We start from the raw sequence: 19,059 nt of genomic DNA, 5'->3' as shown, positions 1-19,059 counted from the left end.
CAAAGGGCAAGTCAGCCAACAGTGAGTGAACCAGCAGGTGAAACCAGTAGGTGGGATGATGGGGCAGTGGAGAGGGTGGGACTGTGGCTAATTCTGATCAACAAATGGGCTCACTGGAGCCACACAATCTCAATCCTCATCACAGGCTCCAAGGGCTGAAAACTTTTAGCTAGTGATGTTTCCCTTAAATTAAAAGAAAAAAAGAAATCTGATGAACGCAGTTCTGCAAGGACAACCATGAAAGGGTAAACTGGGATATAAAACATCAGAAAGACCACAATTTCTTTAATAATGAAATAATTTATTATTTGTTAACGGTTGAACAATACAGTTTACATATACACAGCAAAGATTCTCTAAAACATGTAGTTTCTAAAAATGCATGTGCTAACTGTAGTAAAAAGCACCATTCTCTATGGTCTTGACACAGGATTTACATTGGCGTCATATTTACATAAAGAAACATCTGGAAACACAATAGCATGCCCTTTCATCTGCTGCTCCCCTGTCAGGCTGTATGTAGCATTAGGAAGATGGCCCCCCCAAAATGATGGTAACAGCAATATTCCAAGAGCACCAGTTCTAGGGATGGGGGTAAAGGCAAGTTTGGTTGTCAGGTAAAAGCTAAAATGAAGAATACTCCCTCAACTTGCCACCCCCCAGAGAGAAGAAATCAAAATGTAAAAATCTGGATAAATCTTAAAATTGGGTGCCTTATGATTTCTCACTTTATGATTTTGAGAGAAGGTCAGATAATCTCTTCAGCCATTCAATAGCTGAATCTAGCAGTGCCTGTCAATTTCTTCTTTCAGAAGAATCTGAGAAAAATCATCCATGTAATATTGATAATGAAAAAAATCATGATAAATCACCTATTGCACACCCCACCCTCTAACCCAGTTATCTTTGAAAGCAAAGCATCCTACAGTCTATAGATATCAGAGGATGTAGAATGAGAAAACCATCTCATCGAAAAGGGCCTTTGGGTTGTCTTCTACCAGGAAGAGTTTTTAAATAGGAGTAGCCAGCTACTAGACACGCTAAACACGCTGCACTGGAGTCAAACATAGAAAAAGAATAGATTGACGTGCAGGAAATTGCGTTTAGCCTTTTACTACCTGATGTTCAACACTCAGGGAAGGCAAAGGGGGGCAGACAAACTTGGGGAAACAAAGAAGAAACAGAAAAGACCAGGATTTTAAAGTCTCCTGTGTGGTTCATGAAAAAATAAAAAATAAAAAAAGACCAAGACTTGGGGGAAGAAGTAGACTGTAAAGGACAATGATAGTGGTATTCTTGCCAATACAGTATGGTATAAAAACCTAAACAATAATGTGTGTGTGTGTGTGTGTGTGTGTGTGTGTGTGTATAGACACTTTTCAAAAATAAGTTCTCTCTTGAAAGGATGGGGAAGAGGCAAGAAGAAATAAGCCCACAAAATCCATTCTCAAGCTCTAAGATATTGCGAGACGGTTATTTTGAGCATCACAGTCCTACCTAGTTTATACTTTCTTTTTTCTTACCCCCCAGGATTTGCTCTTGGCCACTTTGGGGATGCAGAAGAGAGGCCCATAGGAAACCTAGGTCAAGGCCCCTTTGTTGCTTTTGAAAAAGTAGAGGTTAAAGGAAAATGCCCACCTTACAAAATAAACAAAACAAAAAAACACTCAAGTGGCCAACTGCAGGATGAGGGCCTACTTCATGTTCAGTTCTCAATCAACACTGAAATTATTTTCATCTTGGGTTGACCGGGAAAATCTAGGTCCTGCCTAAAAATGTGATGCATTTTGAATCACTAAACTAGCATTAGGTGTGTGACTACAGAAAGGAGCCAGCAGTTGCTATCAGCACCTTGAAGAATTCAAGATCTCTGCTTAGCAAAAGAGAACCAAAATAAAGACACCCTGGGTGCTCGGCCCACCATTCAAAGCCAACAGGGGATGGAAAACTGTTTTCAGGATGTTACAGAAGCACACATATATATTTTCTCACTGAATGAAATTAAATTAGACTGCGTACTCTTATTTTTCCCACTTGCACTATGATGGTATCAATAAGAGTGCAGTTTAGATTTTTTTAGTTTTTTAAAATCAACTTTCACATAAAAATATGCATGTGCCTATATTTATACACGTCTATATTTACGTACAATTGTCAAAGTCTTAAAGGCTGGGGTTTATATCTTTGCCCATCCCCTCCCAACCCCAAATCCCTACTAGAAAGGTTTTCATCTTGCTTAAAAAGACAAAACAACTAAAAAGACTATAGCTCTTAGCAGTCAGGCTGGTGGATCAGTGAATGAGAGAGGATAGACTGGCAAACCAGGGCTGCCGGTCAGCAGCGGCGGGGAGGATGGGGTCGGGGATTAGCTGCCTTGGGCTGAGTTTGCTGGTCCTGAAGATTACAGTTTTGGTTAGAGAGAGAAGCCTGTCTAGCATGCTGACTCGGTCTACCTCGAGCTTTGAAAGTAATGTCTAACCCTGCTGTCAGTTTATCACAAGTGCATTAAAAATATAGAGATCTATCAAGTTCCACATTTATATGCAATCAAATTGAAAAGGACCAGACAAACAGTGCAAAGGTCAAATAATTACTGTTTTATATTGGGACAGTACATTTCAGATTTCAACCAAAAGACAAAAATGCAGTTTAACTCAAAGGCACAACAATTGAAACACAGAAAATAATGGCATCTCTTGGATGCCTTATTTCTAAATTAAACAAAGAAGTACACAAATTTTGTTCCCTTCCCTCCCCCAGTGCAAGCCCACAAGCTTTTTCCAAAGTCTTGAGCTTTCGATGCTGTCCCGCATCGTGGACTTGTGAGGCGCTTGGATGTAGCAATGAAACAAAATGCTTGAGAGGTCTAGTGAATGGCATTCAAAAGGGATCTCAAAGTGCAGACATATCTTTTTCAAACATGTTACAGGCTGAGCTGGCTCTGTGAACACCATCACTCTGCTTAAAATCCAGGAAGCAGGCTTTAAAAATGCAAAAGGCATACAAGTTGTATTTCAGTGCAAATCTTTAGCTGGTTGTTGGAAAAGATTCCAAAAATTAAAAAAAAAAAAAAATCCTTTGTGTCACCTGCCCCTCCCCCCAGCCAAAGCTGAAATGAAGAAAAAACAAAGAAGAATTACAGATGACTTTGGAATCATTTAAGAATCCACTACTTCCAATTAGAACATTTAGAAAAATACATTAAAGAATCATTTTTTAAAACACATAAAAGTAATCTTGCTTTTTGAGATTGCTCTTCGGGCATAGAATGAGCTTCCGTGGGGAGTGCGTTTGAACTTTGACCTTAGCCGTGTGCGAGGTGCAGACGCTGGGGGAGCTTCAGGCTGTGGTGTGCGAGTGACCGCAGGCCAGCAGGCGCGCGGGGGAGTGGCTGCCCACTGCCGAGTCAGCCATTGAGCCCTTAGGTCGCAGTGCGTCCATGGATTTTAGGAATGTTCTCATCACTTTGTGACACACTCTGCTTCAGCATCACAGATTTTACAAATGGTTCAAATTCAATGAAAAAGATTTGCCAGAGGCTGAAAACATCAAGACCTCAAAAATATGAATGCAAAAATATTCAGGGGAATGAACTAATTTTGTAGATACCTACATACAAAGTTTCTAGAACATCTATAAAAGCACAAAGTCATAAGAATTTATTTTCCATTACATTAGTTTATATAAAATGAATAAATAGTATTTATAGATTTAATGTGTCTTATGTACATATACATGTGCTCTGTTTTAGCTTAAATAAAAATGCTACAAAGTCGGAGATCACTTAAGGGAGAAATCATAACCAAAAAGAAAAATCAGCCTTTTAAACTATCAACCCAAAAGCCTCCATAAAGAAGTTTCTGGGTGTGTCCAAAAATAATCAATAAGGAGAGGAGTTCTAGTAACGGTGTACCATCCTCTCCTGTTCACCTGCAACAGAGCAGAAACGTGGACTTTTTCTTTCACTGACAATGGCTACTAGCTCTGCTAGTGCCATAGCTCAGTTATTGCTGAAAGTTCAATAGGAAAATAGATTATAATTGGACCAAATGTCACTTATTTGGGGGGAAAAAAAAGGATAATCACTTTGTGTTAAGTGGGAAATGGAGATCTCATTTATCTCTGAGGTAGGAAAAAAAAACGTTCCAGAGACAAGTAGCATTAACAAAGTTGGAGGGGAGAATGTGCCTCGAGATAGCAGAACACAACGAGGTCCCAAGAACATCGCACAAAAATAGATTGTACCGTTTTGTTTGTGAGAACAAACAATTTGGAACTTTGATGAGCTGTGCAACCCCAAAGACACACTATCACGGTGTCCATTTTAAAGTGAGAAATACTGCTCCCATCCACACGCAGTGCGTCGGGGGAATGAGCGTGCGCAGTGTGAAGGGCGTGTTTTCTAGAGGTATTCCTGACTTCCTCACTGGTGGTGAGGTCCATGGTTAAGTGCTCTTAAATGCCGCTTTCAAAGCTTACTTTGGAGTTCTGAGATCAGGATCTCCATTTCAAAAGTTTGTTTCCTTCAGTTTCCTAAGTACAAGACACACTTGGACGTTCCTCCTAGGCAAGTAACATAGTAAGCCAGAAAACTGGAAGAAAGGTCTGGGAGAGGACACGAGGAGAGCAAAGAGGGGGACTGCTGAGATGTGGACATTGCTTACTCGGTCTAAGAATTCTTGGATGCTTCAAATTGATTGGAATGTATAGTCTCTCAGAGACAAATTTTTATGGCGAGTAAAAGAGAAGCTAGTGGATGCAATCAGAAGCCCACAATCCTAAGCACTTCCTTGAAAACAGTTACAAAGCTGATTTTGCTCAACGTGGGACACTGCAGTTTACGTGCAAGGGAGTTGTGGGCAGGTCCAATACGTTACCTAATCAGAACCAACAGGGAGAACCTTCAAGGAGGCAGCCACAGTGTCCACTCTCTTAGAGACCAAGACATGCCTTGTGACTGTCCTGCAGCTTTATTCTCTTGATGCTGGCGCTGGAATAGCCCTCATCACTGCCGAGGCTCTGCATGCTGCCCTGCTCGTCAGAGTCGCTCACGCTGCTGCTGCTCCAGTCCAGATCACCCGTGAGATAGTCCGTGCTCTCCACGTCAACGTCGATTTCTTCTGCAGGGAGGACAAGAGAGAAGAACACTGATGAAAGTGCTCTGCAGAAAACTCAGGCGCAGTGGCTCATGCTTGTAATCCCAGCACTTTGGGAGGTTGAGGCGGGTGGATCACTTGAGGTTAGGAGTTTGAGACCAGCTGGGCCACCATGGTGAAACCCCGTTTCTACTAATACAAAAATTTGGCCGGGCGTGATGGCTCACGCCTGTAATCCCAGCACTTTGGGAGGCCAAGGTGGGTGGATTACTTGAGGTCACGAGTTTGAGACCAGCCTGGCCAACATGGTGAAACCCTCATCTCTACAAAAATTAGCCAGGCATTGTGGTGTGTGCCTGTAATCCCAGCTGCTTGGGAGGCTGAGGCAGTGGAATCACTTGAACCCGGGAGGCAGAGGTTGCAGTGAGCCAAGATCACACCACTGCATTCCAGCCTGGGTGACAGAGCAAGATTCTGTCTCAAAACAAAACAAAACAAAACAATACAAACTCAGGCTGAAAACCAACCCCAATCAAACCCTTCTGTGGGTTGTCACCTAACTGTTAGCAGGGAGGAGGAACCTGTCACTGGAGGTCACACTGTTCAACTTCTCTACATCATACCCAATGTCTTAGTTCTTCTTACACTCTGCCTCCTGTCCGCAGCACTGAACCCCTGCTCTGGAAGTGGGAGAGGACAAGGAAGACAGGAGGAGAGAGGGGCTCACCCCTGTCGGAGTCGGAGCGCTCCGAGGAGACGGTGGAGCCGATGCTGTCCATCCGGATCCTCTCAATGCCCAGTTTCTCCAGCTGCCTCTTCAGGTGCCGCTGCTCGCGCTGAAGCTGGTCTATTTGGTGAATGGCTTTTCTGTCACAATCTTCAAGTTTCTGCAAGTCAAAGGGGTAGTTGTTGGGCCCCACAAGGAGATTTCTAAATGGTCAATGCCCCCCGCGTCTTCCTTTCTAGTAGTAGAATGTGCCAAACTTCTTCAGACGCCTTCTGGTGCCACTCGTCAAGCTTCTCCCTGAGACAGAAGTCGACTGGCCAGTGACTCCTGGCTTCGTCTGACTCTTCAGCATCGCCAGTGCTGGGGGTACTTGTCCTGTCACAGGGATTCTGGGACACATGGTGGCACCCTGGTAGCCCTCAGTTTTAGTATCAAAAAGACTGCAGGCAGCAGCCCCCAACCTGATCTCCCTTGTTTGTAGCGATCCTCTGAACACCTGATCTCTCAACTAGAAAACTGCACGTGATGGGAGCTTAAGAAACATGCTTCCATTTAAAACTATGTTTATTCAAGTACATGTCCCAATTACATAAGCACTTTTTTGTGTCATGCCAAATCTCAATTAACTTCTGTTTGTTAGCAGGAAATAATAGTCCCTTTTGATGTCCTGATTCTAATTTGTCCAACAGAAGACTTTAGAAAACACATTTCCATATAACACTCATTTTTACAAATCTGCCCCCTAGCTTCTCATATTCTTCAGATAATTAAGAAGATTGTTTAATTGTAGCTGTTTTGCTTTAAATAGAGGTTTTCTCCCAGAATTGTCATGAATGTAGGCTACTAACCATAATTAAAGTAACATTTGTCCAACTATAATATGATTATACGAACATGCTAAACAGGCATTTTGGCTCTGCAGACTTTGAATCCAACTCCCCTTACCCTTTGCTATTCAGGCAGCATAGAGAGTGTCAACTCTGTGCCCAACACCCTGGGAGGTGCTGGGGCTGCGAGGTGAGCACAAAGATCCAGTCCCCTGCCTCGTGGAGAATACAGTCTAAGGACTGAGACAACCCAGTGGTCACACAAACCACTGTCAAATGTCACTTATGACAGGGCTAAGAGATACCCAGTGCCTGGACCACCTGTCACAGGAAGGAGGTCACTGAGTCGGGAAAGTCAGCGAAGGATTCTCTGAGCTAGAGAGACTTGCACTGCGATCTGAAGAATAAGTAGAAGGGAACAGCATGGACAAAGGCCCTAAAGTAAGACAATATGACAATGCCAGGGACTGGAAGAAGAGCTGGAGAAAGGGGAATTGGGGAACAAGATGGTGCTGCAGAGGCAGGTGAGGACCAGGCAAGGCAGAGCCTGGGGCAGGCCAGGTGACAGAGCTTGTCCTGAGCCACAGAAGAATTTTAAACAAGGTCACATGTTGATTTGCACCTTGAAAGGACTGTTCTCAGGAAGCATGGAAAGCAGACGGGAGGGACCCAGAGGGATACAGGGAGACCTCTGAGGATTTTATTGCAGTAGACAGTGGGGATGAAGATGGAAGTAGACCAGGCTGTAAAATATTTAGGCCTTGGAGATGGCCTAGATATATGTTTAAGGAGCAGGAGCTATCAAGGACTCCTGAGTTACTGGCTTGTACAACGGGATGGAGAGAGTTGGATGGACCATTTAACCTCTGGTGCATGGGAGTGAGAAACACTCAGCTAGGTTTTTAACATGTTGCATTTGAGGTACCTGTGATTCATCCAATAGCCAGACTGGAGGAGTTCAGGGGAGAGGACTGTCCTGGAGATATAACAACAGACAAACCCTCACTGAACAGGTAAGGATAAAGCAGCATCCAAACAATACACTTACCTTTATGTGCAATTTGGCTTTTGTTAATAAACTCAACGTAGTGTGTCGACTTGATTCGGGTCCAAGTGGCACCAGCCCCTTCAGCTTCTCCAGGCACAAGCGAAGATGAGCCCGTCTATGAAAACAAGACCACGGTAGCATCTGAGAGTTTCACAGTGGGCCAGAAGCACCCCAGGCAGAATGAGTTCTAAAAGAGTGTGAAGTTGCCCAGGCCTTGCTATGGCAAATGCTACCAATGACCTCTTGCTGAATAAACATATTTTGAACCAGACAATTCTGGTGAAAACCAATGAGAAGCAAAATCCAAGGTTTTCAAAGCTAAGTCTGTTGATAATACAAGCGTTGGGGTAGGGAATAATATCTGCTATTATATGGTCATTCACATGTGTAAATACTATATACAGCAATGATCCCTGATTCACGATGGTTCAACTTACAATTTTTTTAAATTTATAATGAGTTTATTGAAGTATTAAATGCATATTAGACTTGGGATGTTTTTTATTTATGATGGGCTTCTTGAGACATAACCCCATCATAAGTCAAGGAGCATATATATCTGTGGAGTTATTTGTTGAAGCTTTATTTGTAATAGCAAAGATTGAAACAACCCAAATGACCAGCCAGGAGGGAACTGGTTAAATAAATTATGCTACATCCACACCGTGAAGTACTATGTAGCTATCAAAAAGAATGAGAATGTGCTTTCTGTCCTATTAGGAAAGATTTTCCAGATATATTGTGAAGTGGAGAAAAGCAAGATTCCAAACTGTGAGTATACCATGCTATCTTAAAGGCGGAGGAAAACAAGAATCTATATTCATGTTTTCTTGTATGTAGACAAACTCTGGAACGACACATAAGAAACTGGCTAGGCAGGGAGAAGGCAAGGAACAGTCAGACAGAGACAAGGAAGGAAGCGAGGGGGGATTTTACTGAGTCATTTTTTATACTTTTTGTTCTTGGAGTATGTCAGACTGATGCAACAGCACGGAGTGGGAGAGGGAAAAGAGCTAGATGAAGAAGCAGACATGAGAACTGACTGAAGAGAGAGCATGAGAGTTGCTCCAATTTAGAAATTTACATTTCCTTGAAATGGTTTGTGCTTTATTCTAGAACCTGGAAGATTCTGTGAATGTAAGAAACAGCCGAGATTTGGGGTTTTTGCTTAAGCTTACCACCTCCTTAAAGCCTTCCCAAGCCATCCTAGCTCACAGTGATTCCTCCATTTTCTGAGCACCACTTGTTTATACTACTCACTGGGAAGTTCACTGTACTGCCTGAATTGTTTTGTAATTGTTACTTAACGATTCACTGCAGTCTCCTTAGAAAGTCAGGACTGCAGCTTAATCATTGCTGTGCTGCCACAGTGCCTCAAACACACATGTGCTTAGTAAGTGTTTGCTGAATGGATTATGTCATCTATTCAACTAGACTTTAAGCTTCTAGAGGACAGAGTCCATCTCTACTGCATCTTTGCACCTTCAGCAGTGCTCAGAGTCTTCAGGTTTTAGATAACATTCATTGCCCACACACAACCTACTTGGAGCAGAGCTCCCTGGAGTCTAGGAGGCTACCCTCCAGCTGAATTGGGAAACAATGCAATGCCTTATAGGTTTGCCGTTTTTCCTCTTAAGAATTGTACTGGAATAGCAAAAGTTGAAATGTAGATCAAAAAAAGGAAATGGCTTCAGAAAGCTATAGGACAGGTGAATATGCATGATATTAATGTACGAAGTCAATTCACACTCTCCAGGGAGACTTCAGGATGTTCCCCCAAGACAGGTCTAGTAAGCGAGGCATTAGACTTCCTTCCTTCTGAGCCTCCCGCCTCCTCTAGGTCATGAGGAAGTAGTCCTGAACTCTCCAAGGGCACTCTAAGGTTTGGCAAGCTTGGGGAGTACAGCATTCATTTCTGAGCTAGGAAGAGGTAATGGGACAAGGGCTTTACTATTTTGTAAGTCTTTCACTTGTTCTGAAAACCTGTCCATGTGGCAGAGTCATAGCAAAGACTCACGTTACAGGTTTGCTCCTCCCACTACTGCAAGAGGTGGGGACGGGGAGGGGAAGGGAAGAAAACTTGTATGTAAAACATACTTGTTAATCTTGGATAATATTCTTCAACAAGAGCCATGAAAATAGATGTTATTAGAAACACTATGGGAAAGTATAATTTATACATTTATAAAACAAGAGCCATGAAAATAGATGTTATTAGAAACACTATGAGAAAGTATAATTTATACATTTATAAATTTGTCTAATTTGTTTCTTGTCATAAAACTTATAGACTAATTTTCTTTTTCTTTTTCTATTTTTGAGACGGAGTTCTCGCTATTGTTGCCCAGGCTGGAGTACAGTGGCGTGATCTCAGCTCACGGCAACCTCTGCCTCCCAGGCTCAACAGATTCTCCTGCCTCAGCCTCCTGAGTAGCTGGGATTACAGGCGCCGGCCACCACATCCGGCTAATTTTTGTATTTTTAGTAGAGATGGGGTTTCACCATGTTGGCCAGGCTGGTGTCGAACTCCTGACCTCAAGCGATGACCTGCCTCAGCCTCCCAAAGTGCTGGCATTACTGGTGTGAGCTAATTTTCAAATTAGAAGAAAAAGTTCAAAAATTAAAATTATATTTGGATATTTTTCAGTCAGCTTGTTATTTGCAAAGACTGCATGATTCAGTCTGCATGATTGTCATTATTAGTATTTTTATGATGTTGGTTTATATGCAGATATGAGTGTGTGAATTTTTTTAGGAAGTTTGTTCACTGATAAAAATATAATAAAGTCATCTTTTGAAGCATTGTCATTTCTAGCCTTATAGGAGTCTTGCCCAGAAAGTGCAATTTTCACTACCTAAATGTGGGTTTCCAAAGAACACTCCTAGTTGTGAAACTAGAAATAAGCCATTTGACTAATTCCAGCTGAGGCTAATACTTGTTCATTCAGTGTTTTCTGGCCTAGTTCTACAAAAATAGGACCTAGAATTCTTTCTGGATTTTTGCAGAGACCCAAAGCCAACTCTGTCTTTGGCAGGGTCTGCCATTGGCCTTCTCTGGCGCCTCACAGCTGCAGCCTGATGGCTGCCCCCTGCCCACAAGCCACTGCCTGCAGACATCCCCACACTGGTGCCCAGGCCAACCACAGGAGAGCAATGAAATATATTAAGTAGACTCAGTTCCATCATATAGTAGTGAAATCCAATCCCCAAACCAAAAAAAGCAAACAGACCCCTCTGTTACATACAGCTCCTATCAAGGCTCTCCAACCCTGACACACACACAGACACACAAACAGACACACATATAGACACACAAACTCCTGGGATCTAGAATCCCTCTGCCAGCCCTAAGTACCCACGGAGCTCCCAGATCCAAAACAAGCAGAACAAACACCCATCTCAGCATTCTCTTCTCAGTTCTGACTACTTCCCTGCCCTGCTGTCCCATTTTAAACAAGGTCAAACTCCCGTTTGGGGAACTAGCAGGGGTTTTGCTATATATCCTTAATAGGAAGCCACCCAACACCTCAATCTGACCCCTGCAGTTGGCTCTCCTCCGATCACATCTTCTTCAGACAGTCTTCACTCTGTTGCCAAGAGCTACCTCCCAGCTTCCTGGCTGCCTCTTCCTTTAGCACTGATCCATACTGCTTTGTACTTAGGTCATGAACTTTAACAAACTTCACCTTCTGACTCTTCAGAAATATAACTTTAATTATTCTGAATAGGCTGATATACCTTTGGTCTACAGCGGTATAAATAAACCAATCTTTGAACTATAATAAGTCATGCTCCCAAGCAAGTATGGCCTATAACTAGTAATAACGAATTTAGATACAACTATAGATTCTCCTCAGTAAGTTTTAAGTATCCCAAATTTTATTGATTTTTATTTTAAAAATTTTAAAAATATTCTGACTCTTTTAGTCACTATGCAACCAAACATTAATGCAGTGATTAAGAGTAAATGCCTGGAGAAATGTGGTACATATACATAATGGAGCAATATTCAGCCATAAAAAGAATGGGATCCTGTCATTTGTAACAACATGGATAGAATTGGAGATCATTAGGTTAAGTGAAATAAGCCAGGCACAGAAAGACAAACATTGCATATTTTCACTTATTTGTTGGATGTAAAAATCAAAGCAATTGAACTCAAGACATAGAGAGTAGGAGGGTTACCAGAAGCTGGGAAAGGTAGTGGAGGTGGAGAGGAGATGGGGATGGTTAATGGGTTAAAAAAAAAAAAAAAAGCTTGAAAGAATGAATAACACCTAGTATTTGATAGCACAACAGGGTAACTATAGTCAAAATAATTTAATTGTATATTTTTAAATAATTGGAAGAGTAGAACTGGATGGTTTGTAACACAAAGGATAAATGCTTGAGGGGATGAACACTACATTTTATGTGATGTGGTTATTATGCACTGCATGCCTGTATCAAACAGCTCATGCACCCCATAAATATACACACCTACCACATAGCCACAAAAATTAAAAATTAGTATTAAAAAACCAGTAAATGTTTGAGATCCTGGCTCTGCCACTTACTCCCTGTGTGACCTTGAGCAAATTACTTAACTCTGTGTAGCCTCAGTTTCCTTATCAGTAGAAAGAAAGTGACAAGCGCCTCCCTCGGAGGGCCGCCGTGGGTACTGACTGAGACAAGGTATGGAAGCCCCTGGGTCAGGGTCTGACAGGGAGTACTCTGTATGTGGTAGCAGTTATCCTTTCAATCCTAGCTTCCTCTGTAGAAGGAGATTTACTGTGAGCAAACACAGATAATAATGGCCCTATAATATTCCTTTTATAATCAATAGGAACTCAAAAATGTCTCACTAGGCAGACAGAGGCTATCTGGCAAAATCCACTTTTCTGAACACTTCCTTGAAGAAAATGGACATCTTTTGTCATTAAAATAATTAATGGAAAATCTAATCCATTTTCTAAAATGCTTATGCTAAAAGTACTATTTCTTTACATTTACAAAATTAGCAAGGGTTTTATAAAGTCAATGAATGCAAAATAAAAGATTCCTTTATTTCCTATTCACATCATGGAGAGGCAGGGGTAGAAAGGATTCCAAGGTTGGGAGAGAGGCAGCTGCCTCACTTCTGCTTGCTGCAGGAGAAAGCATTCTGAAGAGCCTGGGCCTGCCTCCTTGATCTCTACTGCAAGGGCCAAAGGAAAATAAAAATAGAGGCAAATACGTATTGACTTGCGAAGTCCAAGCACACAGATCTTAAAACATCTCACGTGCAATAGCAAGAAGAAAGTATAACATACTGAGGAGCTAATTTAAAACAGGTTGGGAAGGATCTATGAGAAGAAAACTATAAAACTTTCTGTTGAAAGACACAAGAATATTTGAGTAAACGAAAAAAATAGCAGATTCCTGGATATGAACCCTCCAAACAAAAAATGTCAATGTTCCTCAAGTTTGTTTACAAATTTAACACAATTCCAAGAAAAAAACTCCCAACAGTGTTCTTTTTAATGCTGGGACTACACTTCATCTAGAAGAATAGATGTGTGAGACACTGCCAAAATTTTTGAAAAAGAAGAATAATGAGGAAGAATGTGCTGTACCAGATATTAAATTGTATTATAAAGCTTCAATAATTAAAAACAGTGTAGTACTAATACAGGAATAGGCAGACAAATCAAGTGAACAGGATAGAAATCCCCAGAAACAGACCTAAGAATAGATAGGAATTTAGCACATAAAGGAGATAACGCCATAAATCCTTGGGGAAAGAATGGATTACTCAGAAAATGGCAAGAGTGAGGAGGTTAACATCAAAATAAATTCCAAACAGATTAAAGATTTAAATATAAAATATATTCAGATACCACATATTTCTGTTGTTAGTCTTCCTTAACTCTTGCCAGCCATGAATTACGGAAAGTAAATATCCAAGTGAAGGAAGTTATTAATGAAGAAGGTGCCGAGCTGTCTGAGGCACCAGCTCCTACCAGAGCTTTGGCACTGATAGAAGGCACCTGGGCTAACCTGCGTGTCTCAGACAATTCTGACGGTAGCTCTTCACAGACCATGCTTCCTTGATTCTATCTATGAATCTCTCTCAGGCTAGTAGATCTGCAAATTGGGGAATAGATTCAACAGAGTAGGATTATTAGGTAGATGGTGCTATCTGTAGATAGTGCCTCCTGTACTTACTTAATATATTATCCTTAAAGTTCTTCCTGACTTGGATGTAATCAAGACCAGAAGTGGTACCAAATGAGGGGTGTGTGGGTATGTGTGTGTGTGTTTGAGGGAAGCACTGTTATCTGTGATTACTTCTCTTTATTGAAAGTGTAACAGGCTGGGCCGGGCGCGGTGGCTTACGCCTGTAATCCCATCACTTTGGGAGGCCGAGGTGGGTGGATCACTTGAGGCCAGGAGTTCGAGACCAGCCTGGGCAATATGGCAAAACCCCATTTCTACTAACAACACAAAAATTAGCCAGGTGTGGTGGCGCACATCTGTAATCCCAGCTACTTAGGAGGTTGAGGTACGATAATCGTTTGAACCTGGGAGTCAGAGGTTGCAGTGAGCTGAGATTGTGCCACTGCACTCCAGCCTGGCGACGGAGCAAGACTCTGTCTCAAAAAAAGAAAAAAAAAACTATTATGTTATGTTCTGCTGCTTTCTTAGGTCCCAGGCTATATTTTCTTTTTTTTTTTTTTTCTGCATTGTCAACCAGGCTGGAGTGTACTGGTGCCATCACAGTTCACTGTAGCCTCAACTTCATAGACTCAAGCAATCCTCCCACCTCAGCCTCCTGAGGAGCTGGGACTACAGGTGCACGCCACCACGCCCAACTAATTAATTATTTTTTTTTGGTACAGATGGGTCTCGCTATGTTGCCCAGGCTGGTCCTGAATTCCTGGGCTCAACTGATCCTCCCACCTTGGCCTCCCAAAGTGCTGGGATTACAGGTGTGAGCCAGTGCCCCCAGCTAGTCTTGGGATACAATATTAAGTAAGATCAAGTCCCTGCCTTTGAGGTAATTAAAATTTAGTTGGAGTGCTCAAACATGTAGATGAATTATTGCAGAATGATTTGTAGGAGCTACATTCAAACCCTGACAGATATCAGCTCCCACCTAAAGTTATAGAATGGGCTCCCCTTTGTTCTTACCAAACATGTTCTTTCTTTTTCCTCACCCTCAAACATCCCATTTGACTTAACTTATTTCCAAGTTTTCATAGCCTATCATAACTTTCTTTTCCTTTCCAAATAGATCACCCTAAACAGGGTAGCCTATTTTGAGGTTTCACCATTTTATCACCTATCTCAGTGTGGACACAGACTTATCCAATTAAATACCATCTTAAATCCTATAAGATAATTGGAGGTTGAACAAAAATTTTAGATATGGGTATGTATGAGCTGTATAATAAGGAAAAGAAGGTATTTAGTAAAAAATAAGAAGGAACAAGTCTTATTAATGGGACTCGTAAAATTAATCCCTTAAAGTGTCAAGGGTCACAAGAGATTCTGCATTGAGAACAAAGCCCTACCAGGTGAAGATGACAAGTCATGCTTTAAAAAGGGAAAAAATACTTTCCTTCTTTTTCTAAAATGATCCCTTTATAAACAATTGCCAAGTGCATCATTATTACCAACTTAATTGGAACCCTAAAAGGTTTTGAAGATTTCTCACAGTTGTGTTGATAAATCTTTGTAGAAAATACAAAGATATTAACATACTCAGTGAATAATACATAAATAGCAGTTCACAGTGGCTACATTTTGGAGAGATAAGATCACTTCTTTATTAAAGTATAAAATACATAAGTACACCTCATTAATATTTCCTTTTTAGAGCCTAATTTTCAAATGCAACATATATATTATAATCATACTTGTTGGCTCTATCCCACTGTTTGACTATTAATGCCTATGACAAAAAGTCAGGGAGTAGCCCCAGAGTTCCAGGTAGGAGACTGGAAATTGGTCAAATGACCAGCGTGTGTCTCTCCTCCAAGTCTTGCCAAAGGCAGGTGTCATCTACTCAAAGGTTATAGTACAAGAAAGATGATTCTTGTGGTACAAATGTGAGTTCTTCTCCAGACCATCAGTATAGACTGGATTTATACACTGATCCCTGTGTCTCTCCTTCGTAATAACCTTACCCCATGTTGCAACAAACATGGACTTGTTACAACATCCCAGAGTGAAATCTGAATGTGGTCAAGAAAGTTCAGAAATAATAAGAGTGATGCAACACATACCACAACTCAGGCCCAGCGCAAAAGTCAGGCCCCAGCCCTTCCGATATAAGGGACTTGGTCATTTGAAAAATCAAAATCCAAAAGGAACAACTACAGGGACCTGTAATCAATTAGAATATTCTTCCAGAAGAGACCTGACTGAATTAGTTTCTCATGCCAGACCAGATGCCACTGAAATACTGTTTGACCAAATGGAAATAACAGCTTAGACTGGGCTGCGGAGTCTTCCCCATGGAGCCACACAGAAATCTTCTGTCCCAGGATCAGAAGACTCCGGCAGAGGTAGTAGCTCTAGACCAGGCACCTAATTCCAGCAAGAGCTGCATATGCACCATTCCAGAAAAAATGGATGTCTAATATTAAAGGAGATGCCAGAGCCATCTTTTGAAAAAAGAGTCTATTCTGGGCCGGGCGCGGTGGCTCAAGCCTGTAATCCCAGCACTTTGGGAGGCCGAGACGGGTGGATCATGAGGTCAGGAGATCGAGACCATCCTGGCTAACATGGTGAAACCCCGTCTCTACTAAAAAATACAAAAAAACTAGCCGGGCGAGGTGGCGGGTGCCTGTAGTCCCAGCTACTCGGGAGGCTGAGGCAGGAGAATGGCATGAACCCGAGAGGAGGAGCTTGCAGTGAGCTGAGATCCGGCCACTGCACTCCAGCCTGGGTGACAGAGCAAGACTCTGTCTCAAAAAAAAAAAAAAGAAAAAAGAGTCCATTCTACCACCTGGCTCCTGACCTATTGGCTGTAGCTTACACGTGTTCGCTCAGTCTCCATTTGCTGAGGGGCTCATTGAAAGGCTTTATTTTAAAGTGGAGGAATTCTCAGTTAAGAGAAAGATATAGCAGAATTATCAACAACAAAATATTTAAATATTTTTATATTCCAACAATAATCAATTAGTTAACTAAAATGGGAAACCAATAGCAATCTAAAAACACACAAATCCAGGAATACCTTTTACAGGACATGTATAAGACCTGTGTGGAAAACTTCGCTACAAAACTTTGCTTAGAGACAGATCTGAATAAAGAGAGATCCCAGTAAAGACACACACCAAATCCTGGATGAAAAGATCTAATATATAAGTATGAACTTTTCAAGGTTAATTTATATTGGAATTATGCAATGTTAATTTTTAAACTCCCAAAAGAATTTAGGGGTTGGGGAATTCATAGATTAAAGTTTTTTCCAGGAAAAATAAACTGGTGAAAATAGATAAGAGTATGGAAAAATAAAAAAAGGAGAATGCAAGGGTATGTATTGGCATAGGAAGAAGAGATGGATCAAAGGACTGGAAGAGTAAGTCTAGAAAGAGACCTAGCCATAAACAAAAATTAAGTATACACCAAAGGCAGCAACTTGAATCAGTGAGGGAAGACTGATTCTGTAAAGCTAAATGACAAACTGGACAGTTACGTGATAGAAAAAGTGTCAATATCTTTCATATACGTCCTTTATATTACGGAAACTTTTTAAAATAAAAAAGATAAATTCTTCAGTAGAAAATTGGGCAAAGGCTATTGAATAGACAATCTGCACAAAGAGACGCACAGAGTCAAAGACATCAACACCGCTCAACTATGCTAGTAGTACAAGAAATGCAAATTAAAACAAGTTGCCTGTGTGGGTGTTTTTTTTTTATTTTTTGTTTATCAAACTCATAAAGGTTTTAAGTTATAACATCAACTTGTGAAGTGTAGGGAAAATACTGCCTATAACCTGCCTGGTGGACAATCCAGCAATCCTAAAAACGTGTTCACCACCAATTCCACAGCTATAAATTTATCCTAAGGAAATAATTATGATGTTGGACAGAGATTTTTCTACAGGTGGTTTAAGAAAGCATTGTTTAGGTTCTGGAAGAATCCAAAGTAGGGGACTGATTACCTGAGGTTTAATGTATTCATATAATATAATACTGGGCATTAAGTAATGTTGGAAAAGGAGATTTAATGACTCTGGAAAATGTTTATAACTGGAAAAGATGCTACAAATTATTACTATATGATCCCATGTTGGTTAAAAAAAACTGTACACAAAAGTCTAGATGGATATAGAACAAATGTTAGCAGGTGTTACCTCTGAGAGGCCTATTACAGGTGATTTTATATTCTTTGTGCTTTTCTGAATTTTCTAACTTTCCACACAAAACTATATTTTCAGTTCTTTTCCAAAACAATTGGAAAGATATATTTCCAAGTTCCATTGGTTTTCTCTGAGTGCCAGAACCATGGATGATTTAAATTTTTAGTATTGTTTTCTATATTTCTCAAAATTTTCTGCAAGATTAGTTTAAAAAAAGAAAAACCACACACACACACACACACACACACACACACACACACACCCCACACCCCCAAGGGTGTTTTCTTAGGAGCTCAGACCCAGAAAATTAGTTAAAATGCAGAGAAACACAGGCCATGTGCTGACTGACAAACCCTCTGTAGAGTGATATTAATCTGAGCTCCTCCACAGCAGTGAGTAGCCTTTACTGGATTCTGCAGTCCCAGCACCCACTACATGGCATCTTAGGTGCTCAATACCTATTCTGTTGAGTAGAGAATACTACCACCACCATTCTAGAAGTCTTTTCATTTATTGTCCCACCAATGCGAAGATACTTCAAAGTGTTGGTGTTGGGTATAATATCCTTACAGTTGAGTCCTGGTAACATAGAGTAACACTAATTATTTAGGATCTCTAAAGTGCCATAGAAAAGGTTTCCATTCAAGAAAACTAACCCAAGTATAATCAGCTCTGCAATATCAAAAGGGAAAATCCCATTGTTAGAAGTTCTTTTCCTAAGTTGCCTTTTCTTCTTCTTCTTTTTTTTTTTTTGAGACCCATAGCAATCTTTTTACACTTGATTTTAGCCAAAAGGCCGAGAAGCAATGAAAGCCATGATGATCTTTTTATGCAATGTTATCAGGTAAAAAATGGCTAAAGTGTATTAGCATTTACCAGAGTGGTATTCTTTTATAGAACTCAGCTACTAAAACTAGGAAGAGTACAAAAACAGCTGTTCAACTGACCTCCAAACCCTGAAGTTCGTAAACATCCACACTAATAAGAGAGGGGAGCCCAGCAACTTTAACCTCCCCTGAACTGCA

General features: G+C 41.0%; 1 protein-coding gene across 3 annotated transcripts in view; it reads right to left on the bottom strand.

Annotated features, from left to right (window-relative positions):
* Nucleotides 1–280: 280 nt before the first annotated feature.
* The window catches only part of MXD1 (MAX dimerization protein 1), a 28,231-nt gene continuing 9,452 nt past the window's right edge, over nt 281–19,059 (bottom strand). Inside the window, exons 4-7 of one of the 3 annotated variants that reach the window (XR_748448.2) lie at nt 7,699–7,813; nt 5,824–5,983; nt 4,878–5,120; nt 281–3,109 (exon numbers count right to left, since the gene is read on the bottom strand). Coding sequence is in view for 1 of the 3 variants with exons in the window: in XM_010367615.2 (XP_010365917.1) it covers nt 4,933–5,120; nt 5,824–5,983; nt 7,699–7,813 (463 nt within the window). In the remaining 2 variants the exon portion in view is untranslated. Of the gene's footprint in view, nt 5,121–5,823; nt 5,984–7,698; nt 7,814–19,059 lie in introns of all 3 variants that reach the window. The other 2 variants (XR_004054461.1, XM_010367615.2) reach the window with 2 other exon arrangements.

The sequence above is a fragment of the Rhinopithecus roxellana genome, chromosome 17 (genome assembly GCF_007565055.1).
Source record: "Rhinopithecus roxellana isolate Shanxi Qingling chromosome 17, ASM756505v1, whole genome shotgun sequence".
Lineage (NCBI taxonomy): Eukaryota > Metazoa > Chordata > Mammalia > Primates > Cercopithecidae > Rhinopithecus > Rhinopithecus roxellana.
This window is presented reverse-complemented; position numbering and strand designations above follow the sequence as displayed.